Source organism: Lepus europaeus, chromosome 7, assembly GCF_033115175.1.
Source record: "Lepus europaeus isolate LE1 chromosome 7, mLepTim1.pri, whole genome shotgun sequence".
NCBI classification, from domain to species: domain Eukaryota; kingdom Metazoa; phylum Chordata; class Mammalia; order Lagomorpha; family Leporidae; genus Lepus; species Lepus europaeus.
This window is the reverse complement of record NC_084833.1, coordinates 96412378-96438398: the sequence shown is the minus strand read 5'-3', so window position 1 is coordinate 96438398 and position 26021 is coordinate 96412378. Positions and strand designations below refer to the sequence as shown.

General features: G+C 40.8%; 1 protein-coding gene and 1 non-coding gene across 3 annotated transcripts in view; both read right to left on the bottom strand.

Annotated features, from left to right (window-relative positions):
- Window positions 1-26021, bottom strand: part of CUL5 (cullin 5) — a 134460-nt gene that overhangs the window by 43191 nt on the left and 65248 nt on the right. For both annotated transcript variants that reach the window (XM_062196962.1, XM_062196961.1), the window contains exons 8-10: window positions 5101-5194; window positions 3050-3180; window positions 2712-2819 (exon numbers count right to left, since the gene is read on the bottom strand). In XM_062196962.1, the coding sequence (XP_062052946.1) occupies window positions 2712-2819; window positions 3050-3180; window positions 5101-5194 (333 nt within the window). The remainder of the gene's footprint in view (window positions 1-2711; window positions 2820-3049; window positions 3181-5100; window positions 5195-26021) is intronic.
- LOC133764981 (U1 spliceosomal RNA) lies at window positions 16873-17036 on the bottom strand. The gene has a single exon (XR_009866545.1). It is a non-coding gene; the product is annotated as a U1 spliceosomal RNA (small nuclear RNA).

Genomic DNA, 26021 nt, shown 5'->3' with positions numbered 1-26021 from the left:
GAGAAGCACCTGGCTCCTGCCTTCGGATCAGCGCAGTGCGCCGGCCGCAGCGCGCCAACCGCGGTGGCCACTGGAGGGTGAACCAACGGCAAAGGAAGACCTTTCTCTCTGTCTCTCTCTCTGTGTTCACTCTGCCTGTCAAAAAAAAAAAAAAAAAGAAGAAGAAGAAGGAATCAACACCTCACAAGTAGGATAACTCTGAGCAGTGTTTTTTTAAATACTTCCAGGAATAAGCTATGGCAGCTCACTGTAGAGTCTTTTTTTTTTTTTTTTTTTTTGACAGGCAGAGTGGATAGTGAGAGAGAGAGAGAGAGAGAGAGACAGAGAGACAGAAAGGTCTTCCTTTGCCGTTGGTTCACCCTCCAATGGCTGCTGTGGCCGGCGCACTGCGCTGATCCGAAGGCAGGAGCCAGGTGCTTCTCCTGGTCTCCCATGGGGTGCAGGGCCCAACCACTTGGGCCATCCTCCACTGCACTCCCGGGCCACAGCAGAGTGCTGGCCTGGAAGAGGGGCAACTGGGACAGAATCCGGCGATCCACCGGGACTAGAACCCGGGGTTCCGGCGCCGCAGGTGGAGGATTAGCCCACTGAGCTGCGGTGCTGGCTGACCCATCTTAATAGCAGACTCTGTGTACCACCATTCCTTCCCTTTATAATCTCCCCCTGCCCCCACCTTTCTACACATGTTCCTTTCATTTCCCAAACTATTTCTATTCAAAAAAGAAAAAGAAACATTCCAGCACTTTTGAGTACCTCCACAACCACACAACCACTCTGGGATGACCCCCATCATCACTTAACTAAATTATTTATATAAATCCTTAACTGGCATTCTTGCTTCTTAGCTTTTCAGTTCATTTTTTTTTTTTTTAACAATAGTCACAGTGATTCTTTTTTTTTTTTTTTTTTTTTTTTTGACAGGCAGAGTGGATAGTGAGAGAGAGACAGAGAGAAAGGTCTTCCTTTTTGCCGCTGGTTCACCCTCCAATGGCCGCTGCGGCCAGCACATTGTGCTGATCCGAAGGCAGGAGCCAGGTGCTTCTCCTGGTCTCCCATGGGGTGCAGGGCCCAAGCACTTGGGCCATCCTCCACTGCCTTCTCGGGCCATAGCAGAGAGCTGGCCTGGAAGAGGGGCAACCAGGATAGAATCTGGCGTCCCAACCGGGACTAGAACCCAGTGTGCCGGCGCCGCAAGGCGGAGGATTAGCCTGTTGAGCCACGGTGCCAGCCCACAGTGATTCTGTTAACATGTAAATCAGGTTCTATCACTCTGTTTAAATCAGCTTCTATCACTCTGTTCAACATCGTTTAGTAACTTTCCATCCTACTCACAGTAAAAACAAAATTCCTTACACCATGGCTGAGTCTTCCATGATCTGGCCTTCCGTTTCCTGTTTGACTTTATTTCCTAATATTCTCCCCCTCACTCCATCTACTCTGGCCACAGTGGTCTCTTCTCCCATTCCTGGAACATGACAACTGTATTCCTGCCAGGGAGCCTTTACAGGCACTGTTTCCCCTAGCTGAAAATACTCTTGTCTTAGATAACCTCATAACTGATTCCTTCATCACCATCAGTTCTGACTCAACATCATCTCAGGAAGGCCTTAGCAGGCTGCTCAATTTAAGATTTCAAATGACCCCTCCATGTCCACCTCCATGTCCTTCCCTCCTTCCCTTCCTTCCTTTTAAATGGACCAAAAAAGTGAGGGAAAAAGCCTACTGGAGAAAGCTGTGTTTTTAGCTTCATTAAAAAAATCTAACGTGGAAAGTAGTTAAGGGTAGTTGAAGAGATTAAAAAACTAAAAATAATTTCTTTTTAAAAAACAGATTAATTTTTTTTGAAATGCAGAGTATTAGGAGGGAAAGTGAGAAAAGAGATCTTTCATCCTCTGGTTCTCTCCCTAAATGGCCACAATAGTCAGGGCTAGGCCAGGTGGAAGCCAGGAGCCAGGAACTCTGTACAGGTCTCCCATGTGGTGGGTGGCATCTTCCACTACTGTTCCAGGTATGTTAGCAGGGAGATGGATTGGAAAGTAGAACAGCTGAAACTTAACCAGCACTCTGATATGGAATGCCAGCTTCACAGCCAGTAGCTTAAACTGATGTACCACAACACTAACCCCTAACAGAACTTTTTTGTGACAGGTTTATGACATTTCAAAAGATACAACTTCATGGACAATACGATGTTTCATTATCATTATTATCTTCTAGTCAGGATGCAGAGAGTTTCTATGCAATGCAAATACTTCTCTGAGAGGCCAGGATAAATCCTGAAATAACTCAAAGGAACCCTATGCAAGGACAGCAGATGGAGGAATCAACTCTTCTTGGGATAAACTCTGGAGGTGGATGAGGTATCAATCCAACAAGTTCCAGAGGGGAGTACACTACAAACTGGTCTTAAAGGAAGGGTGAATAGGAATTGAGTGATTGTAATATTCAAAAACAGGTAACCATTCTTGGGAAAATGAAGAATAGAACAATTTTATAGCTAAATTCTAGTTCACAGAATAGGCAATGCTTACAAAAACATGAGTATAACAAATCAGATGTAATAACTATGGGTGATCCCCACTGATGAAAAAATTAAGAGTTGTTAGGTTATTAGTTTGAAATTTAATAGTACAGCAGTGTATATCACCTATTAAAGGTTTAAATGATGACAGTAACACCTTTAATATAAGTGTTAATATACAGATATATACCTTATCTCTTGCAGTAAGAAATCGTGGATCATCCTGAAAAGCTTCTTTGACGAGTTTACTAAATCTATTAAACAGAGTAAGTAACTGCTCAACATATTTCTCAGAGTCCTAGAAACAAAATGTTTTATATGAGTTTCAAAAGGAATATAATATCAGAAATGAAAAATATAAAATAACAATAAAAGAATATAGTCTTAATACCGGGAAAATTTCTTTTTGAAAATAAAAAGGCTTTTCAACATTGCTGTTTTGTTCTTTCAGTTAAGTTTAATTATCCAAGCTTACATTTAAAAAATAAAGTTGATATTCATCTACCATTGCCATTGAAGAAAACTTACAGTAGTAATAGTTTCAGCAGCTGCTACCATATCTGCCAGGCCAGCACTAATGATATGTTCCTCCAAGTCTTTCAACATTGGCTCTATCCCATTAGGAACTTTGTCCATCAATGAAAACATTAAATGTAATTCTGAAAGGACAGAACACATTCATTGAATCATTTTATTCACTATCATAATTTTTCTCTGATTTGTATCATGAAATGCCTATGGTAATGAGAATTTAGATACGTTTGCCATGTTGATAGTATTCTGTGCATACATTTAGTTTAGGAGCTGCTATAGCGAGTAGGATTTCCTGATCCACCTTCTCAGTTCGTTCAAAACATTTTTAATAAAAAAAACTAATCAAAAATGATCAGATACTACAAAGCCTAACATCTTTAAAAGGTGATTCATTTCGCCTCCAATGTGATGAAATACTCTTTATTCAAAGTTCAACAGTTTACATAGACAACTAGCACCATTTCATAAATCAGCTGCAATAGTAAGTGGATAGCTGCATCACTAAAGGATAACTAATCATGAATAATGATGATAAAGAAATGGTATGTTAAATGATAACATAAAATTGTATTAATTTTCAATTTACAGAGCCCTTCTTCATAAGTTATACCATTTAATTGACCTTCACAAAAACCTTATATCTCAGTACTGGTTACTAGTAAATAAATACTTTCAAAAGTAGTCCAATATGAATCAGATATAAATATACTTAGGTTGGCAAACAGAATTTAAATACTTCATTTATGGCAATGAGTAGCTTGCTCTTCACTACAAAATTTCTAAAAAAAGTAATGCATTTAGTCAGCTGAAATATGTACTCTAAATTCAACTGGAGATTAAGTGAGACCTTGTAGTTAGACACAAATTTATACAGTAATACATCAAAATGTGAAAAGTGGTTATCTCAGGGTTTTAAGGACATAGGAAATTTTTTCTTTTTGCTATATACTTGCTATTTTTCAAAATGTAAGTTTATTAAGAGAAAATTTAAGGGGCCGGTACTATGGTATAGCAGGTTAAGCCTCTCCTCTGCCTGCGGCACTGGCATCCCATATGGGTGCCGTTTTGTGTCCCAGCTGCTCTTCTTCCGATCTAGCTCTCTGCTAATGGCCTGGGAAAGCAGTGGAAGATGGCCCAGGTGCTTGGGCCCCTGCACCCACAAGGGAGACCTAGAAGAGGCTCTTGGCTTCTGGCTTCAGATTGGCCCAGCTCTGGCCACTGTAGCCATTAGGGAAACCAACCAGTGGATGGAAGACCTTTATCTCTCTCTCTCCCTCTCTTTGTAACTCTGCCTCTCAAATAAATAAAATAAATCTTCAAGATGGCCAAGTGCTTGGGCCCCTGCACCCGCATGGGAGACCTGGAAGAAGCTCCTGGCTTCGGATCGGTGCAGGCTCCAGCCATTGCGGCCATCTGGGGAGTGAACCAGTGGATGAAGACTCCCTGTAACTCTGCCTTTCAAATAAATAAATCTTAAAAAAAAAAAAAAAAACAAAAAAAAACTAAAATGTTGATCTTATCAAGATAAGGATATTGCATAACATTTAACATGTTAGCCTTTATATTGAAACTTTTTCACCAGGAAAAAAATCTTAAATTATTAAATGCTTTTCGGAAGGAGGGATGAAAATTAGTAACACAGAAAATTTTATTACATCCTAAAAAATTAGTCACATGGTTCCACATATAAATCAAATACCTAGTTCTATCCTATACTATTTGTTTACAAATTAAAGTTGGCCCCTTTAAAAGCAGAATGTTACTTTGAGAGATAAAATGGAAATTCATTACATATACACAGATATATATATATATATATATATATATATATATATATATATATATGTATAAATATCAAAGGGGGAGAATACTTAAGTTTCTGTTAAAATACTTAAGTCTCTGCTTCCATATTAAGTATTTTATTAACTTCCTTAAGCAGTTTAAAAATACAACTATGTGTAAAAGAATGACTTAACAGCAATTTATTTAGTGATTTTCTTCAGTGATAACAGATTACGATAACTTTATATGATGTTTTTACCTACTTTCAGTTTCATTTCGTTTGATCATGCCTTGGCACTCCGCTAAGATAGTCTCTTTAAATGATGTCACCAGGGCATTTACACAGCATTCCATGAGCTGAAATGTATTAAAAATTAGTCAAAACTACTGTAAGGTTCACAGAAGAAATCTATTCCAACTCACAAAATCATACTGCTCAACAGAAAAAAATAAGGATACTGAATGTTTTTACTTACCTTTACTGTAGGATATTTAAGATGTACACTCTATACTAGTTTACCAAAGTATATGAATATTTACACCTAAGGAAAAAGCTATGGAATTTAGCTCTCTGTAGAAATTTTAATAAACATCACCAAGAAGAGAAGTAGAAAACCAAATATAAACTAAAACAACAAAAAAAACAAACTTTGATTCACCATTCCTATCTGGAATCTGTAATAGAACTGGATTCTAAAATTCTAAAAGAATACATTCATTCAACAAACAATTACTGGATGCCTACTACGTGTAGGAACCAAAGAAATGTTTAAGAGACAAAGAAGAGTAAGATATAATCCCTTCTCTGGAAAAGAATACTGTATAACCAAGAGTGCACAGCAGGGTAAACCTAAACTACTAGATAAAAAATAACTCAATTAAGTGGCACCACACAGACACATCAAACAAAAATGAGCTGATGAATTATTTTTTTTCCTCAGATGGTTAAAATGGCCTCATCCACAAAATAATGTCTCAATTAGAACTAGAAAAATAATCCAAGTCTTAAAATGGAATGAGTATCCTAACAGTAAGAAGGTAAAAATGGAAGGGAAGAAACAGATCATGGAAGCAAAGACTAGAAAGATGGGGTGAGGGCCGGTGCTGTGGCGTAGCTGGTAAAGCAGCTGCCTACAGTGTTGGCATCCCATATGGGTGCCGCCAGTTCAAGACCTATCTGCTCCACTTCCGATCCAGCTCTTTGCTATGGCCTAGGAAAGCAGTGGAAGATGGCCCAAGTCCTTGGGCCCCTGCACCCATGTGGCAGACCCAGAAGAAGCTCCTGGCTCCTGGATTCAGATCGGTGCAGCTCAGGCCGTTGCAGCTGACTGGGGAGTGACCCAGCAGATGGAAGACCTCTCTCTCTCTCTTTCTGCCTCTCCTACTCTCTCTGTGTAACTCTGACTTTCAAATAAATAAATAAATCTTAAAAAGAAAAAAAGAAGAAAGACGGGGTGAAGCCAGATTGTAAATGAAAATCTACTGTGTGGGATTTTAGCCCTTATGTAGGAAAGGAAAAAAACCAAGGAAGTTTAAAACAGAGATACTGAAGCCTAAAACATCATAATACTTTAAAATGTTTGTGAAAATGAAATTAAGTTAAGTGGCACTGAGAGAGTGCTAGAGAGACTGGTAAAATATGTTGTTGGAACATTTCATGGGGCCCGTGCTGCGGTATAGGAGGCTAAACCTCTGGGCACTGGCATCCCGTAAGGACACCAGTTCTTGCCCCAGATCCTCTTCTGATCCAGCTCCCTGCTAATGGCTTGGGAAAGCAGTAGAAGATCCAAGTGCTTGGGTCCCTGCACCCACAAGGAGACCCAGAGAAGCTCCTGGCTGCTAGCTTTGGATGGGCTCAGCTCCAGCTGCTGTAGACATTTGGGGAGTAAATCAGTAGATTGAAGACCTCTTTGTCTCTCCTTCTCTCTGTGACTCTCTAGAATAAATAATAAAGTCTTAAAAAAAATAAAGAAATACTTCATGTAAGAGGGGCATGGGTGTAGTGTTCTTAGGAGGCCATAAGTAAAATCCCTTAAATGGGACAAATTATTTCCACACCATCCCTTTTTTCACATAGCATGTAATTACTTACTCTTCTTCCTAGGCTTGCAGATTGTGGGCACTGAAGCAAGGTACACTAAGGCTGATATACCTCTTCTGAAAAACAAATCATCTACTTATATAAAAGGAAGGAATTACATTAAAGGAGAGAATTTTATATGCTTTAAAAATTCTTTGTTATGGGGGCCAGCACTGTGGCTGCCTGCAGTGCCAGCATCCCATAATGGGCGCCGGTTTGAGTCCTGGCTGCTCCACTTCTGATCTAGCCCTCTGCCATGGCCTGGGAAAGCAGTGGCAGATGGCCCAACAACTTGGGCCCCATACCCACGTGGGAAACCCAGAAGAAGCTCCTGGCTTTGGATCAACACAGCTCCGGCTGTTGCGGCCAACTGGAGAGTGAGCCAGTGGATGGAAGACATCACTGCCTTTCCTCTCTCTGTGTAATTCTGACTTTCAAATAAATAAATAAATACATATTTTAAAGAAACCTTGTTAAAGATTCCTCTTGGAATCAACATAATGCTATTATTGAAAGTAAATTTAGGTAATGAGGATTTGTTATACTATTCTTCCTATTTTTAAAATGTTTAATATTTTATAAAAAATTTTATTCAAATCTCTTGAAAAATTATGCTATCCACTTTTTAACCCATGCACTTCAATTCATTTTCTAAGAAAATATTTCGTATGTGAAATGGCTGAGAAACTTGTGCCCCAGCTGCAGAGTATTCTCATTCTATTCCAGCTCTGTAATATGCACAATGAACCCTCTCACTTTCAACAGCAAAACCATATTGAAAGGGGTCCTATGTAGCAAAGCAGGTAAAGCCACCTCCTGCAGTGCTGGCATCCCATAAGAATGCAGCAGGTTCATGCCCTGACTGCTCCACTTCCAATCCAGCTCTCTGCTCATGTGCCTGAGAGGGCAGTGGAGTATGGCCCAAGTCCTTGGGCCCTTGCCTTCCAAGTATAAGGCCCAGATGGAGCTCCAGGCTGTTGGCTTCAGCCTGGCCTAGGCCCAGGCAAAGCTGTTGTAGCCATTTGGGGAGTGAATCAGAAGGAAGATCTCTCTCTGTATGTCGCTCCCCTTCTCTCTGTAACTCTGCCTTTCAAGTAAATAAAAAATAAATCCTAAAAAAAATGAGAAAGGTAAATCTAAACAACTGATGGTGAACAAAGATAAAGCGCAATCTAAATAAACTCTAAGCCCCAGTCACTTGATCTATTTTCTTTTTTAAAGGCTATGTGTGTTTTTTTTTTTTTTTAAAGATATTTATTTGAGAGTTACAGACAGAAAGAGACCGAGAGAGAGGTCTTCCATGTGCTGGTTCACTCCCCAAATTGCCGGAGCTGGGCCCATCCAAAGCCAGGAGTTTCTTCTGGGTCTCCCACGCAGGTGCAGGGGCCCAAAAACTTGAGCCATCTTCTACTTTCCCAGGCCATCAGCAAGGAGCTAGATTGGAACCAGTGACCATATGGATCATACGTGCCCATAAAGGGTGCAGATGGAGGCTTAACCTACCAAGGTGCCAGCACCTGGCTTTTTTTTTTTTTTTAATTTATTTACTTATTTGAGAGAGTTACAGACAGACAGAGGGAAACAAATAAAGGGGACTTGATCTATTTTCTATTTCATTGAAAATCTTCGGAGGGGATGGCGCTGTGGTGCAGCGGGTTAATGCCCTAGCCTGAAGTGCCGGCATCCCATGTGGGCACTGGTTTCGAGACCCAGCTGCTTTACTTCTGATCCAGCTCTCTGCTACGGCCTGGGAAAGCAGTGGAAAATGTCCCAAATCCTTGGCTTTGAATCGGCACAACTCCAGTGGTTGCGGTCAATTGGGGAGTGAACCACTGGATGGAAGACCTCTCTTTCTCTCTCTTCCTCTCTATCTCTCTGCGTGTGTGTGTATGTGTGTGTAACTCTGACTTTGAAGTAAATAATCTTTAAAAATAAATCTTCGATTAAACATTATATTGTTTAATAGTAATCCAAATTTTCTAGATTCCAAAAATCTAGACAAGCATAGTTCAAACTACTGTGAAGTGAGTTTTAATGGTTGTAACTAGCTTCTTTTCTTAATGACATATAACAGGACAAAAAGTATCAGAGTACATCAAACATTCTAAGAAGGAATGTTATTTCATGAAACTTGTTTCAGATATCTACAAGTAAAGTGTAGAATAAAAAATGTATTTCTTTTTTTTTTTAGGTTAATTTATTTATTTGAAAGTCTGAGTTTCACAGAGACAGAAGGAGAGGCAGCGGCAGAGTTTTCCATCTGCTGGTTCATTGCCCATTTGGCCACAATGGCTGGAGCTGCGCCAATCCAAAGCCAAGAGCCAGGAGCTTCTTCTGGGTCTCCCACATGGGTGCAGGGACCCAAAGACTTGGACTATCTTCTACTGCTTTCCCAGGCCGTAACTAGAGAGCTGGATCAGAAGTGGAGCCGCAGGGACTTGAACTGGCGCCCATATGGGATGTCAGCACTGCAGGCAGCAGCTTTACCCGCTATGCCACAGCGCTGGCCCCAAAAATGTATTTCTTTTTAAGAATAAGGATCCAAAGAAGAGTAAAATAAAAGATAATTGAAGAAAACTGAGAAGAATTTAGTAACTGCTTAAATTAAAGGCATTAAGGAAATAAAAGGAGGTTGAAGCAGTTTCTAACTTAACAGGTTAAACAGGGGCCGGAATTGTGGTGTACAAGATAAAAGCCACCATCAGCAATGCCAACATCCCACAGGGGCGCCAGTTCATGTCCCGTTGCTCTACTTCCAATCCAGCTCCCTGCAAATGTGCCGGGGAAAAGCAGTACAAGATGGCCCAAGTGTTGGGCCCCTGCTTCTAGGGGACCTAGAAGAAAGTCCTGGCTCCTAGATTTGGGCTGGCCCAGTCCTGGCTGCTGTGACCAACTGGGGCCTAAACCAACGGATGGAAGATCTTTCTCTCTTCTTCTTCTCCTTCTCTTTCTGTAACTCTGACTTTTCAATAAATAAGTAGATCTTTTTAAAAAGATGTTAAATTAATTTAGTAATAGGTTATTATAATATTGTAGTGAATATTTACTCTGTACTAGGCTTTATGCTAAATGCATTACATATATCATCTCATTTAATTCACATGATAATCTTATGAAGCAGGTGTTTAATTTATGCAGATACAGGCTGAGAACAGCTAAATAATTTGTAAACACTGTAGTTAGTTCAGAGGCCCTGGGTTGTAAAGAGGCCAGATATGTGACTTCACATCCTCAAAATTTTCTTGCTTTACAAAAGAACATGCATATACTAAGTAATGGCCACATGACTCTCTCTCTCTGTGTAACTCTGACTTTCAGATAAATACATACATCTTTTAAAAAAAAAAAATCCAATACTGGGAAAATGGCAAAAGTTAATAGAAAAACTTTAGTTTGGCAAAGATATGAATGGATAAGCACACTACTGATAAAAGAATTACAACAACGTTGCTGAAAGTCAGTTGGATATTATGTAGCATTTTGTAAAAGGTTCATACCCTTTGCTTCAGCACTCTCATTTCTAAAAGATTCCACGGTAAGAGAATGCCAAATGTGAGGGGCAATACATATGCATAAGGATGTCAAAAAGGTATGTAGGTACATAAGGATATTCCAGAAAGCACTACATAGAAGAAATAAACCATAAATAATGACAGTGGCCATCACTACAGTACGGGTTAGGTAAATTATAGTACATATAAGCTATTATGCTATAATACAGAAGTATTTCCAGTGAAAATATACAGTGTCAAAAATTTCTTTTAAAATATATTAGAAAGAGAGAGGAAGAAAAGAGAGTAAAAAATAAAAGATAAAAGGGATTGAGCAAATAAGTACAACAGGATGAATATAACTATTGAATCTGGAAGCTGAGTATGGAGGTTGGAATTAAACTATTTTCTCTACTTATGCAAATACTTGAAACTTTCATTAACAAAGCTTTGAAAAAAATAGTTATGGTATATATCTCTTCCTGTGTATTGAAAATTTCTTCAGAAAACTATTTTATCTAAGGAAAAAAAAAAAAAAGAAAGAAAGAAAGAAAGAGATTGCTAGATATAATTCTCTCATTATTTCAAAAGAGTTTTGTCCTAGGAAGAGTCTAGTTCCCAGTCCCTTGAGGACAGAGACTACGATATTCCTTTTTTGTATTACTTCCCCATCATTTACCAAAGTACTACATAATACATAGTGGATCCTAAACATACCTGTTATTTGAAAAACACATCTGAAATCAAAAGGATAGTGATAAACCATCTCTCTCACCTTGTATTCCCCTTTCTGTCTCCTTTCGCTAGCTTCCGTGAAGAAAAAAACTTTTTGTCATATGCCATCAACTCCTGTATTTTGTTTGCCTGAGATGAGCACAACTTCTAAATCCATAGCAATCTCTCCCCAGAGGTCTGCAAGGTGAAATACTTTAACTATCAATGTGCTTGATGTTTTAACCTCCCTCTAGCAAGACTATAAACTCTTCAAAGACAATGCCTGGCATAAAACACAGCAGCCACTCAATAAGTATTTGTTGAATGAATGAATTCATAGGTCTCTAAAGATGAAAAGTGAGCTAAGTAGGTACAGACTTTTCCTTCAGTGGTATTCAATTAGCACAACTAATTCTACTTCACTGATATTTAGTAAACAACAACAAAAACAGTTAAATTTTTATTGGCTATACAACTGCTGAAGCAATCACTTGCTTGCCTCAGTTACAAAACAAGTATTGAACTAAAAATTGTCTTAAGGTTCTCCACTTTTCATTCTTATCTTTCTTAAGCTTTTCACCATACAAAGATATATCCCACATGAAAAGGCTATTCTCAAAATCAGTTTCTCTTAGCCCTTCTAGTTTAAGATTCCAAGTAACCTTTTATAGAGAACAATGAAGAATGTGACTCACCTTGGATTTTTGGATAATACTCTTACCATACTAAAATACTGACAGGTAGCAAGTACTTATTTTAATATAATTTACAACTTGTGACCAGTTTTTTAGTAAGTTCCTTTTTTTTTGTTAGTTTGTAAAGAGAGTAAAATAGTTTCTATTTGTCTTGGTAAGCAATTTTCTACAAATCAGAGACCTACCAGTAAAAGTTATCATGCCAAGAACAGTGTTAAAATGTTTAAATATGTCATACTTCATTTAATTTGGACAACTTGTTATTATTGTAAATTATTATTATTCTATTTCACAGTTAGGAAAACAGGAATTAAAAGGGTTGAATAACTTGCCAAAGGGCAGACAGCTTGTAAAATAACAAAACTGGAATTCAAATCCTTATCTGATTCCAGTATGTGTGCTTCTAACCATTTTATTATATTTCTCCCTATCTATGTTCTCTGGTCATTCCTTTTTTTTTTTTTTTTTTTAAATGTGAAAGTAGAGACAAAATGAGAGACAGAGACAGAGAGAGAGAGAGAGAGAGAGACAGAGAGAGAGAGATCTTACATCCATTGGTTCACTCCTCAAATCCCTGCAACAATCAATAGCCTAGAACTCAATCTGGGTCTCCCATGTTAATGACAAGAACTCAACCACTTAATGCAGTCTCTCAGAGTGAGCATTGGCAGGAAGCTGGAATCAGAAGCAGGGCTGAAACTCCAATGCAGGCACTCTGATGCAGATGTCCCAAGTGGCTATTATTTTTTTATTTATTTTTTTTACAGGCAGAGTGGACAGTGAGAGAGAGAGACAGAGAGAAAGGTCTTCCTTTTTGCCGCTGGTTCACCCTCCAATGGCCGCTGCGGCTGGCAAATTGTGCTGATCCGAAGCCAGGAGCCAGGTGCTTCTGCTGGTCTCACATGGGGTGCAGGGCCCAAGTACTTGGGCCATCCTCCACTGCACTCCCTGGCCACAGCAGAGAGCTGGCCTGGAAGAGGGGCAACCAGGACAGAATCCGGCGCCCCGACTGGGACTAGAACCCGGTGTGCCAGCCTCGCAGGCGGAGGATTAGCCTAGTGAGCCGCGGCGCCGGCCCCAAGTGGCTATTATTTTTTTAAAGATGTATTTATTTGAAAGGGAGAGTTATAGAGAGGCAGAAGCAGACAGAGAGCAAGTGGCTAATAATGCCTATCCTACCCTGATAATTCTGAAGAGATCAAGACTGGTTACTGCCAATTTACTTTTCCATTATTCTATTATAGAAACAACCCCTTTTATTCTAGTGTCATCCTGAGCACAGAGACCAGGTCTATCTTATTATGCCCTTAAAAATAAAGGTTTGACATATGAAGGTACCTAACAAACACTACATAAAATTCCTCAGAAAATACTAGGGTATGCAGGACTATCACCTAAAAACTAATAGCTACTAATTTAAAAAGTCATTATGGGTATAAGTGTTGTAGCACAGCAGATTAATCCAACCACCTGGGACACCAACACCCCATGCCAGAATGTCAATTTGAGTCCTGGCTACTCCATACTTCTCACTTCTGCTAATGTACCTCAGAGACAGTAGACGATGGCCCAAGTAATTGGGTTCCTGCCACCCACGTGGGAGACTTAGATGAAGCTCCTGACTCCTAGTTGCAGTCTAGCCCAGGCCGACTGTTCAGACATTTGGGGAGTGAACCAAATACACAAAAGTGGATGGAGGGGCTGGTGCCATGGTGCAGTAGGTTAATCCTCTGGCCTGTGGTGCCGGCATCCAATATGGGTACCGGTTCTAGTCCTGGCTGCTCCTCTTCCAATCCAGCTCTCTGCTGTGGCCTGGGAAGGCAGTAGAAGATGGCCAAGTCCTTGGGCCCCTGCACCTATATGGGAGACTGGGAAGAAGCACCTGGCTCCTGGCTTTGGATTGGCACAGCTCCAGCCGTTGCAGTCATTTGGGGAGTGAACCAATGGACGGAAGATCTTTCTCTCTGTTTCTCCCTCTCATTGTCTGTGACTCTACCTCTCAAATAAATAAATAAAATTAAAAAAAAAAAAAGTGATGGGACTCCTTTTACCTTCTCTTCCTTTCCCCACCCTCCCCCGCCAAGTCTCAAATAATAAAGTCTTTTTAAAAAGTCATTTTGGCTTGAAATCTTTTCTCATTCCTAAAGTTCTATCACTTTTGCTGTCAATGTGACTGATCAATAGCACAGCTCTGAAGTTCTGGTTTACTAATGTACACACTGTTGCTCACTGCCTACCCAATGGTAATCAAGCTTATCAGAATTGTGTGTGTAACTGGATCTGAGTAGGGCCTAAGTGACTCTCCAATAAGTAAAACTCTAAGAGCAGGACTTGTTGACATCTAATACAATACAATACTTAGGTGCTCAGAATTCTCAGGGGTTGTCCTCTGAGTAAGTCTAATCTTACTATTTTATAAACATACACACACACACACATGTACGCACTCAAGCCTGCCTATACATATACATGTGCAAAAACACATGTACACAGAGCATGTGATTGAAGTTTGGGCACTCAACTCAAGCTGGGTCAACTGAATTAACTGAAACCAGTGAGGGAACACTGTCATCACCTCTCATCACAAACTGGAAATTAAGGCTGTCAGTTTTCATAGTCCCCAATTCAACAAAGTTTATTAGTGATAGGAGATAATGAGACAGACCATCAGAAAGATACATACCTCAAAAGTCCTATTAGAGTTCCAAGTTTTTTAAATCCAGATTCCCTTCCTTGCATTTTTCTTAGCATTTTCCATGATAGATTACACACAAGCTTTTGAGATGGCTTTTTTAAAAAATTTATTTATTTGAAAGGTAGTGTTAGAGAGAGAGAGATCTATCTATCTTCCATCTGCTGGTTCACTCCCCAAATGGCTTGGACAGTTAGGGCTGGGCCAAGCTGAAAAACCAAAGCCAGGAGCCCAGAACTTCATCTGGGTCTTCCGTGTGGGTGGCAGGGGTCCAAGTACTTGTGCTACTCTCCACTGCCTCCTTAGGTGTACTAGCAAGAAACTGGACTGGAAGTGGAACAGCTGGGACTTGAACTGGCCCTTTGATATGGGATCTGACATTGCATGGGGTGGCTTAACCTGCTGCACCACAGTCTACTGCTGGCCTGACATCGTTTCTTGTTCCTTCGAACCAAGAGTGCTGGCTAATTACATACATGCATGTGCAGTACATATACTCAAACTATTTAACAAACTATGTATACCTTCTTTACATATTTCAAAGTGCCCAACATTATCCTTAGGAACTCAGAAAAAAGAATTAGGCAAGATTCAGTTTCACTGTTTTCTAGTTGTGTAAGTAAAGGCACCCTCTGATACATCTGTGAATTTGTTTACTCATCTGCAAAACAGCAGCACTAACAGCATATATCAACTAGTTATATACCTCCAGACTCTATCCTGAACGCACCCACTTATATATCCATCTCCACTGCCACAACATCTCCCACCAAGATTATCAGCCTTTAATTTAAATACCACACTGTAGCCAAAATATTTCATACTATGAAAATCAGATCAGTTCCCTGACTACAGCCTTGAACGGCTTCCTTCTGCACCAAGCTGCTGCTTTCCCCTCTGTCCTTACCTGGCATCCTCTCTTGCCTTCACCTTTTGCTATTACTAAGTATGTAAATCCCTTTCCTGCTTCAAAGCTGTTACACTTGGCTTTTGTTTCTGTTGGAATGTTTTTGTCTCAGATCTTCACAGGGCTAGCTCTCCATTATCCAGGTCTTAGGTGTAATATCGCTCCCTCAGATACCTTTTCTTCCACAAAGAAAAGTAGCAGCAGAAGCATTACGACTGCCAATTCACTATCCATAGCACTACTCTATTTTATAATCACTTTTCACTTAATTTGTTTACTTGCCCTCATTTGTCTATCTTCACTAGAATGTCTGCTCTGTAAGAGCAAAGACATTCTTTTGTTCATGCTGCATCCCCACTATCTGCTTTACCGTAGGCACTAAATAAACATATCCTGAGTGACTTAGTACCCAATAAATACTGGTCAAACTGTTTAACGAAAAATTGGAGGAGTATAAACTCTAGGCACAAGATACTACTTCCCAATAAGCCAAGGGCATATTTACCAAAATAAATTAAAAATAAAGGAAGACATACATAACTGTTATCCACATCACATGGACCATGATATTAAAAGAAATGCAGTACAGTGAAAAAGTGCTACTTTGGAGCCAAGCAACCAAACCTGTAATTCATCATTACACCGAGAATACAGAAGACAGTGACTACTCATTACTCTTCATCAAGTATTGCTAAGTAGTGTGATTAGCCCTTACACATGCTCCCCTCCTCAAAATTCTAAGTTAAAACTTTTAGGGGTCCTGAAGCTCTTCTAATTAAATAATTACTCAAAAACTAGTGAGGGCCCTCAAAATTACTTCCCTATGGCTCTACTCAGATTCCTGTAATAACCCAGGAGTCCATGGTTCAAGCACCTTTCAAACAATTAAAATGTTTACTGATTTTTTCTTCAAAATGCCTTTAATATCCCTTCCTTTCCATTCCTTTGTTAACATGTGTCTAGATGAAACCCTATTACATCATTCAAGACAGCTAAAAGCAAATCTCTTATATCTTCGAATCCTGTCATGTGTCCCATGGAGAATGAATCCTCTAAAATTGCAGCTTTGTTGCCTAGATGTAAATATTTAAAGACTTTTCACCACCAAATATGGATTCTCAAACCTACCAGCTCCAAAATTTTCTTGACTAGCAAAACCTAAAATGAGTTACCCATATATAATTTCAGAAACAGATAACATTCTCTAATCATACAAGAGAAATCAGAAGGGAATATTTTATAGTAAGTCATTATGTATTTCAACATAAATATTTAGTGATAACTGAACTAGAAGAGATAATAAAGTAAGCAGATACATACTATCAGCCCTCAAAAATGTAGCATCCAGGGACTGGTGTTGTGGTAGAACAGGTTAAGTTGCTGCCCTCATATGGTATGCTGGCATCTCATATGAGTGTTGGTTTGAGTCCCAGTTGCTCCACCTCCCCCCCCCCCTCAGGGGAGAGCACAAATGCAGTCCCCCACTATCAAATATTATGCAGTCAAGCTTCCCACATTTGGGGAAATCGAAGGGGCCAGCACAGCTGGAGTGCAATGGATAAGCCTCACCTGGGGAAAACCACTTTCGTGATCATGGTATCTCCCCTGCCAGGTAGCTCCACCTATGATATAGCTTTTGCTAGTGTGCCTGGCGAGGCAGCAGAGTCCCAGCTGTCATGGTCACTTGGGGAGTGAAACAGTAGATGCAAGATCTCTCTCTGTCTCTACCTCTCTCTGTAACTCTGCCTTTCAAAAAAAAAAAGTATTTTTAAAAATGTAGCATACAGGGCCGGCACCATGGCTCACTTGGCTTGGGCCCTGCACCCGCATGGGAGACCAGGAGGAAGCATTTGGCTCCTGGCTTCAGATTGGCGCAGTGCGCCAGCCGTAGTGGCCATTTTGGGGGTGAACCAATGGAAAAAGAAAGACCTTTCTCTCTCACTGTCTAAATCTGCCTGTCCAAAAAAAAATGTAGCATACAGTAATATAATGCAAAAAAACATTCTGGTTATAAGCAAAACAAAATTAAGTTCTAGTTTCAAACAATATTTTCATCAATATGAGTGGTGAGACATTCTATATTCACATGGAATGTGAGATAATTGCTATATATGTGAAACAGTCTGAGCATTTTGAGACATCTAATAATCTAGGACCCCTATCTAGTATATATCCAATCACAGTAACAATCAAAAAGTTGTCTCCACAAGTTCCAATAATGCTCCCTGCCAAGTAGACACTACCTTCGTTAAAAAATCTAAGAAATGTTAGATGTAAAACATTAGAATTCAAATATGCTACACAATGAGATAGAAACCTACCATCCGGCCGGCGCCGCGGCTCAAGAGGCTAATCCTCCACCTAGCGGCGCTGGCACACCAGGTTCTAGTACCAGTCGGGGCACCGAATTCTGTCCCGGTTGCCCCTCTTCCAGGCCAGCTCTCTGCTATGGCCCGGGAAGGCAGTGGAGGATGGCCCAAGTGCTTGGGCCCTGCACCCGCATGGGAGACCAGGAGAAGCGCCTGGCTCCTGGCTTCGCATCAGCGTGGTGCGCCGGCCACAGCAGCCATTGGGGGATGAACCAACGGAAAAGGAGGACCTTTCTCTCTGTCTCTCTCTCTCTCACTGTCCACTCTACCTGTAAACAAAACAAAACAAAACAAAACAAAACAAAACAAACCTACCATCTACTTGTTCCTACAATTTCCAACACAAAGTGTAGGCTTTAGAGAAAACAATTTATCTGCTCCCCACCCTATATCCACCTTTTGCTTACTGGCATGTTAGTTGTGATATATGAAGAACTCAAGAACTCATATCAAAACTAACTTTCCATTAATCATCTGTCAGACTTAATGTACTAACAAGAAGCAAATTCAACTAAAAGTCAAATTAGAATAAGTCTATAAAATTATACTAATATTATTCTGATTACATAATAAACCTAACATATCAGTTAAGTGTTTGGCCTAGCAATTAAAATGTCAGTGAAGACAGCTATGGTTTGCATCAGAGTACCAAAGATTCAACACCTACCTCTGGCTCCTGACTGGTTTCCTGCTAACACAGACCCCGGGAATCAGCAGTAGTGACCCAAATGGTTGAGTTTCTGTCACCCATGTGGGAGACCTAAACTATTTTTCTGACTCCTGGTTTCAGCTGTGACCAATCCCAGCCACTGAAGACATTTGGAGAGTGAACCAGCTGATAAAGTTCTCTTTAACTATCTCTGTCTCTGCCTCTCGAATGAATGCATAATAAAAAAAAAAAAAAAAACTACACATTTTACATGTAAGAAATTGTAAGAAAATCTTGAGACAATCATTTTGGGGTACATAGGCTATGTCAAATCCCTGTGCAGCATTCAATTTTTATCCATTAAAAACGAGCCTTGGGGTGGGTATCTGGCCTAGTGATTGAGATGCTACTTGAGATATTAGTATCCCATGCTGGAGTAAATAGACTCGTGTCCTAGTTCTGATCCCAATTGTTGCTTCCTGTAAATACATGTAATGGGAGGCAGCAGGTGATGGCCCAACTGGTTTGGTCTCTGTCCACAAATGAAGTCTCTGATTGGGTTCTAGGCTTCTAGCTATGGTCTGTGGGCACTGGTGTAGTAAACCAGCAGATGGAAGCTCTCTGCCTCACCCTGGCCCCCAGTCAAGTAATTTTTTTCAAGTAAGTAGAAGAATGGTTTAACATCAGAAACTCTGTTCAGGTAATTAAATAAATTAGTCAATAGAGGAAAATACATATAATAGTCTCTATTGATGTCTCCCAAATTTAAAAAAGAGGCATGCTTCATAACAAATTGATTAACTGTTATATAATATCTGCCAAAAAGCAGAAAAAAGTACCCATACAAAAATCAACATTTGAAAAAGAGAAAGGACCCACTTATCACTCATCCCACTTCTAATGTTAAAATCCTCCATAACTATATTATCTCTTATTAACACCAGGAAAACATCAGTTTAATACTAGTATCTAACTACATGCCTTACCTGAAACTCACCAGTTTTTTCACTAATGTTTTTCCAAAGAATGCTACCCATAAGCCACAATACATTTGTTATTATTTCTCCTAGTCTCCTTCAATCCCTGATATTTCCATGCCCTTTTTTCAGTCTGTGATGTTTTTGACACCTTTAAAGAATACTGATCAGTTTTCTGTAGATTGTTTCTCAGTATAGTATTGTCTAAACTTTTTTCATAATAGAGAATATGATTACCCATTTATGGTACGCATACTACAAAAATGATACTGTATTAATCTATGTATTATTGTTTTTATTTATTTAGAGAGAGAGGTAGAGAGAGAGAGAGAGAGAGAGAGAGAGAAATGTCTTCCGTCCACTGGTTCACTCTCCAAATGGCTACAATAGCTGGAGCTGGGCCAGTCTGAAGCTAAGAGCCAGGAGCTTCTTCTGGATCTCACATGTGGGTGCAGGGGTCAAAGGACTTGGAATATCCTCTGCCACTTTCCCAGGCACATTAGCAGAAAGCTGGATTGGAAGTGGAGCAGCCAGGACTCAAACTGGCGCCCATAAGGGATGCCAGCACTGCAGGTGGAGGCTTTAATCCATTGTCACATAGCACTGGCCCCGTATTATTCTTTTTTTAAAAAAAATAATTATTTATTTATTTAAAAGGCAGAGTTAGAGAGAGGGAGAAGGGGAAAGAGAGGGCAAGGGGAAAGAGGAAATGGAGGGAGAGGGAGACAGGGATGGGGAGGGAGAGGAAGAGAAATCTTCTATCTGCTGGTTCACTCCCCAAATGGCCTCAAAGGCTGGGGCTGGGCCAGGCCAAAGCCAGTACCCCAGAGTTTCCTCTGGGTATCCCACGTGGGAGCAGGGACTCAAGCACTTGGGTCATCCTCTGCTACTTTCCCAGGCACATTAGCAGGGAGCTGGATCTAAAGTGGAGCAGCTGGGACTCAAACTACCATCCATATGGGATGCCAGTGTTGTAGGCAGAGGCAAACTGCAACATTGGCAACATTCTATGTATTATTCTTCTCTAGTGCATCCTGCCATGGGGTACATAATACCAATAGGTCATATTATCAGTGATGTTAACCTTGATTACTCAAGGTTATCTTTTGGGTTTCACTAGTATAGTGTTACTATTTCTCTTTCAGTAAATATATGTACATATATATATATATATATACATATATATATATATATATATATATATATATATATTTCTTTATTTGAAAGGCAGAGTTACAGAGAGGGAGAGACAGAGAGGTCAGTCCTCCATCTGCTGACTCCCCAGCCCAGATAGTCGCACAAGCCAGAACTGGGCAGATCCCAAGCCAGGAGCCAGGACCTTCATCTGAGTCTCCCATGTGGGTACAGGAGCCCAAGCAGTCGGGCCATCATCCACTGCTTTTCCAGGCCACTAGCAGAAAGCTGGATCAGAAGTAGAGAGGCCAAGTCTGGAACCAGGGTCCATATGGGGCAATGCTGGCATTGCAGGCAGAGGCTTAGCCTACTACACCACAACACTGGCCTCATTTTTTTCCTATTTTTGAGGACCACTATTATATATAATTTTGGGTGAACAGTTTTTATCTTTTCCCCATTTCTCTTATCCATGGAAAGGGAGAAGGAAAAAGGGAGAAGAGTCAAGACAATGAGATCTCCCACTGGCTGGTTCACTCCCCAAACGTTCAAACAGCCAGGGAAGGGGTAGGATGACACTAGAAGCCAGGTACTCAATCCAGGTCTCCCATGTAGGTGGGAGACATCCAATCAGCTGAGCACATATAGAAAGCATATGTACAGGAAGTCGGAATAAAGAGTGGAGCTAGGACTCATATGCTGGCATCCTAAATTTAACCACTGAGCCAAATGCCTACCTGTTCTTCGACTTTTAGAAGTTTTTATATTTTAGGGATATTAGTGCTCTGACTGTCTGTTACAAATAGTTACTCCCTGGGCCAACACTGTGGCACAGTGGTTTAAAGCCAAAGCCTGCAGGGTCAGCATCCTATATGAGCACCGGTTCAAGTCCCAGCTGTTTCACTGCTGATCTACCTCCCTGCCAATGCGCCTGGAAAAGCAGTAGAAGATGGCTCAAATCCTTGGGCTCTGCACCCACGTGTGAGATCTGGAGGAAGCTCCTGGCTCCTGGTTTCAGCCCGGCCCAGGCCTGGTCCTTGCGGCCATTTGGGGTGTGAACCAATGGATGGATAGAAGACCTCTGTCTCTTCTCTCTCTGTAACTCTATCAAATAAGTGGATTAAAAAAAAAAAAAAAAAAAGGTAAAAGTGACTTACAAGGTAAAGAAAATCATATAAAACAATAAAAAGTTACTCCCAAGTTATCAGTTCCCTTCTGATCCTTTTTAGTCATTTTTTTTAATGTTAGTCAAATTTAACAGTCATACTAAGAAACAGACTTTCCCTATTCCAAGACAAAAAAGAATGCTTTGAGTATTTTCGTTTTAACATTCAGATTCGTGATCATTTGATGTTTTTCTGTGTAGTGTAAAATATCCTTTTCCAAATGGCTATTGAGTGGGCTCATTATCAGTTTTTAAAAAGTCCATCTTTACTCCCAATGACTTGAAATTCAACCTTTATCATACATTTAAATTCCCATAAGTATCAGAGTTTAATTCTGCATTTTCCATTCCATTCCACAAATCTTAAATGATACAATCTACTCATGTGCCAGTACCACATTGTTTTAATTATAGAGGCCTCATACAGTATGTTTTAATGCATGGTAGGGCTAACCCACTTGAAACTTTTCTTTTTCAGTATCATCTTGACAATTTTAACATGTTTATTTTTCTACTTTAGCATCAAAGTGGAGAACCAGTGCCTATATGGGATGCCAGCACTGAAAGCAGTGGCTTTATCAGTTATACCACAGTGCCAGCCCCAATAAATAACTTTTAAAAAATTTTGGCTGGCGCCGTGGCTTAACAGGCTAATCCTCCACCTTGCGGCGCCGGCACACCGGGTTCTAGTCCTGGTTGGGGCGCCGGATTCTATCCCGGTCGCCCCTCTTCCAGGCCAGCTCTTTGCTATGGCCCGGGAGTGCAGTGGAGGATGGCCCAAGTACTTGGGCCCTGCACCCGCATGGGAGACCAGAAGAAGCACCTGGCTCCTGCCTTCGGATCAGTGCGATGCGCCAGCTGCAGCGGCCATTGGAGGGTGAACCAATGGCAAAAAGGAAGACCTTTCTCTCTGTCTCTCTTTCTCACTGTCCACTCTGCCTGTCAAAAATAATAATAATAATCATAATAATAATAATAATAAAAAGTAATAATAATAAAAATAAAAAAGAGTTATAGAGAGGGAGACACACACACATACACACACAGAAACGGGGGGGGGGGGGGGGGGGCGGAACAAACCTCCATCCTCTGGCTCACTCACCACAGGCTGCAATGGCCAGGGCTGAGCCAGGCTGAAGCCAGGAGCCAGGAGCTTCATCTGGGTTTCCCATATGGTGATAGGGGCTCAGGCACTTGAGTCATCTTCCTGGGAATGATTTTCCCACACCATAAGCAGGATGCTGGGTCAGAAGTGGAGCAGCCGGTGCTATGGGCGGTGACTTTACCTACTATGCCAAAATGCCAGCCCAAAGTACTTTTTTAAAACACAATACAATGTTTATATCATGCCAAAGACCAACATGATGCTTAAAGGTAAAAATTTAGAAGCTCTGGGGCCGGTGCTGTGGATCAGTAGGTAAAGCCGCCGCCTGCAGTGGAGTATCCCATATGGGCACCTGTTTGAGTCCCGGCTGCTCCACTTCCAATCCAGCTCTCTGCTATGGCCTGGAAAAGCAGCAGAAGATGGTCCAAGTCCTTGGGCCCCTGTACCCACCTGGGATACCTGGAAGAAGCTCTAAGCTCCTGGCTTGCAATTGGGCAAGCTCCAGCAGTTGTAACCACTTGGGGAGTGAACCAGTGGATGGAAGAACTCTCTCTCTTTTCCTCTGCCTTTGCCTCTCTGTAACTCTGCCTTTCAAATACATAAATACATCTTTTAAAAAAATTTAGAAGCATTCTTATGAGTGTCTACCATATTATTTAACATTTTTCTAGAAATAATTGCTAAATATTTAGTTCAATGATGGAAATAAGAAGCACTTATGTTAGAAGGAACCATGGGGGCTGGCGCTGTGGTGTAGCAGGTAAAGCTGCCACTTGCAGTGCTGGCATCCCATATGAGCACTGGTACAAGTCTTGGTGGCTCCACTTCTGACTCAGCTCTCTGCTATGGCCTGGGAAAGCAGAAGATGGCCCAATTCCTTGGGCTCCCACACGTACATGGGAGACCCAAAAGAACCTTCTGGCTCCTGCCTTTGTATCAGTGCAGCTCCTTAGTTTTTCCTTTATAAAGTTAAATTCCCATTATTTAATGTAGATGTAATAAAATTAAGCTCTATAAACTGGAGTAGAACAAAACACTCCAGCTACACAGGTACATCAATCTATTAAAAATACTCAAATCCCCAAAACTGAATTCATTCTTTTCCCTAACATTTATTTTTATACCTAATCTCTCTGTAGCAGCAAAATTTTCCCAAACTGAAATCCAAGAAACAGTACTGGCTCAAATGTCTGCAATGTCTAGTCCTACGCATATGATAGTATGTTCTACCTCTGGAAAGTCTTTCTATCTTTTGTCCTTTCCATTCTTACTGCTGTAACTCTACTGGTCTTCTTAATCCCTTGCTTGAATTACTGTAAAACCTTCTAGCTATTATTTTCAGCTCTTCCTCATTCTGTACTATTACCACATTAAACTTCTTGAGGGACAACTCTGACCACAGCATGTCTGTTTTTAAAACATTCAATAACCTTTTCTGCCTTATGAATGCAGCCCAAGCTTAGCTTTAAATTTTTTTTTAAGATTTATCTCTTTATTTGAAAGTCAGAGTTAAACTGAGAGAAGGGGAGGCAGAGAGAGAGAGAGAGAGAGAGGTCTTCCATCCACTGGTTCACTCCCCAATTGGCCACAACGGTCAGAGCTGACTGATTCAAAGCCAGGAGTTTCTTCCAGGTCTCCCACGAGGGTGCAGGGGCCCAAGGGCTTGGGCCATCTTCTACTGCTTTCCCAGACGATAGCAGAGAGCCGGATAGGAAGTAGCGTAGCTGGGACTTGAACCAGCACCCATACCACAATGCCGGCCCCAAGCTTTAAATGTCTATAAAGAATTTCTATTAATGACCAATAAATTAGACATCTTTCCTTTTTTTGGCCAATATCATTACTTTAACAATTGAAAGAGGATATATATTATAAATCATGAACAAACCAAAAATTCCCTCCAAAAAAAAAAAAAGGGAAAAAAATCCAACTCCATATGATTTCTGAACAAAGAATAAAATAAACATGACTATCATTCAAGATGGAAGAACCCAAAGTCAGCAGTAAAAACAAACTTCTTCAAAATACCACCCACAGATGGAAAATGTTTGGTTATAGGCAAACTGGAATGTTACTCCTTTGAATGTAAATCTATACCTAGTTGTTAGTTAATAAGACTGACAGGAACTAAAGGAAATACTGCTGCTGTACATTAGCAGATTCCAAGACCGTCCAAACTTGAATTACTGTCTATTCTAAAGCACACAAAGGTCAGCTCTCTGTGTAAAAGAAAACATGTAGCATGGTTAATTCCTCTGATCATTTTTTTAAAATGAAGAACTTGTTCTATAATATTAAACAAAGCTATATAATTCTCTTTTTAAAAAATATTTTTATTTATTTATTTATCTGAGAGATAGAGCTACAGTCAGTGAGAGTGGGAGACAGAGAGAGACCTTCCATCTGCTGGTTCACTCCCCAAATGGCCACAACGGCTGAAGCTGTGCCGATCTGGAGCCAGGAGCTTCCTCCAGGTCTCCCACACGGGTACAGGGGCCCAAAGACATGGGCCATCTTCTATTGCCTTCCCAGGCCATAGCAGAGAGCTGGATCAGAAGAGGAGCAGCCAGGACTAGAACTGGTGCCCATATGGGATACTGGCACTGCAGGTAGAGGATTAACCTACTGAGCTACAGCGCTGGCCCCCCCCCCCCCCTTTTTTTTTTTTTATGACAGGCAGAGTGGACAATGAGAGAGAGAGACAGACAGAGAGAAAGGTCTTCCTTTTTCCGTTGGTTCACCCCCCAATGGCTGTTGCGGCCGGCGCACCGCGCTGATCCAAAGCTAGGAGCCAGGTGCTTCTCCTGGTCTCCCATGCAGGTGCAGGGCCCAAGCACTTGGGCCATCCTCCACTGCACTCCCGGGCCACAGCAGAGAGCTGGACTGGAAGAGGAGCGACCGGGACAGAATCCGGTGCCCTGGCCGGGACTAGAACCCGGGGTGCCGGCACTGCAGGCGGAGGATTAACCTAGTGAGCCATGGCGCCGGCCTTCCAATAATTCTTAATAATATTTTATCTCATGACAACATCCTCCCTCAATAAGAATAAAGATTTCCCTGGGAGTATTGGTTCAGTATTCACTAATTCAGTGCTCAAAGCCACTTGACCGAACATCACTGCTGTGACTAATGAGAATCAACTGTATCTTTCAGGGATCCTACTTTACTTGCAACAAGAAAATCAATAAAATGATTAACTTTAGATA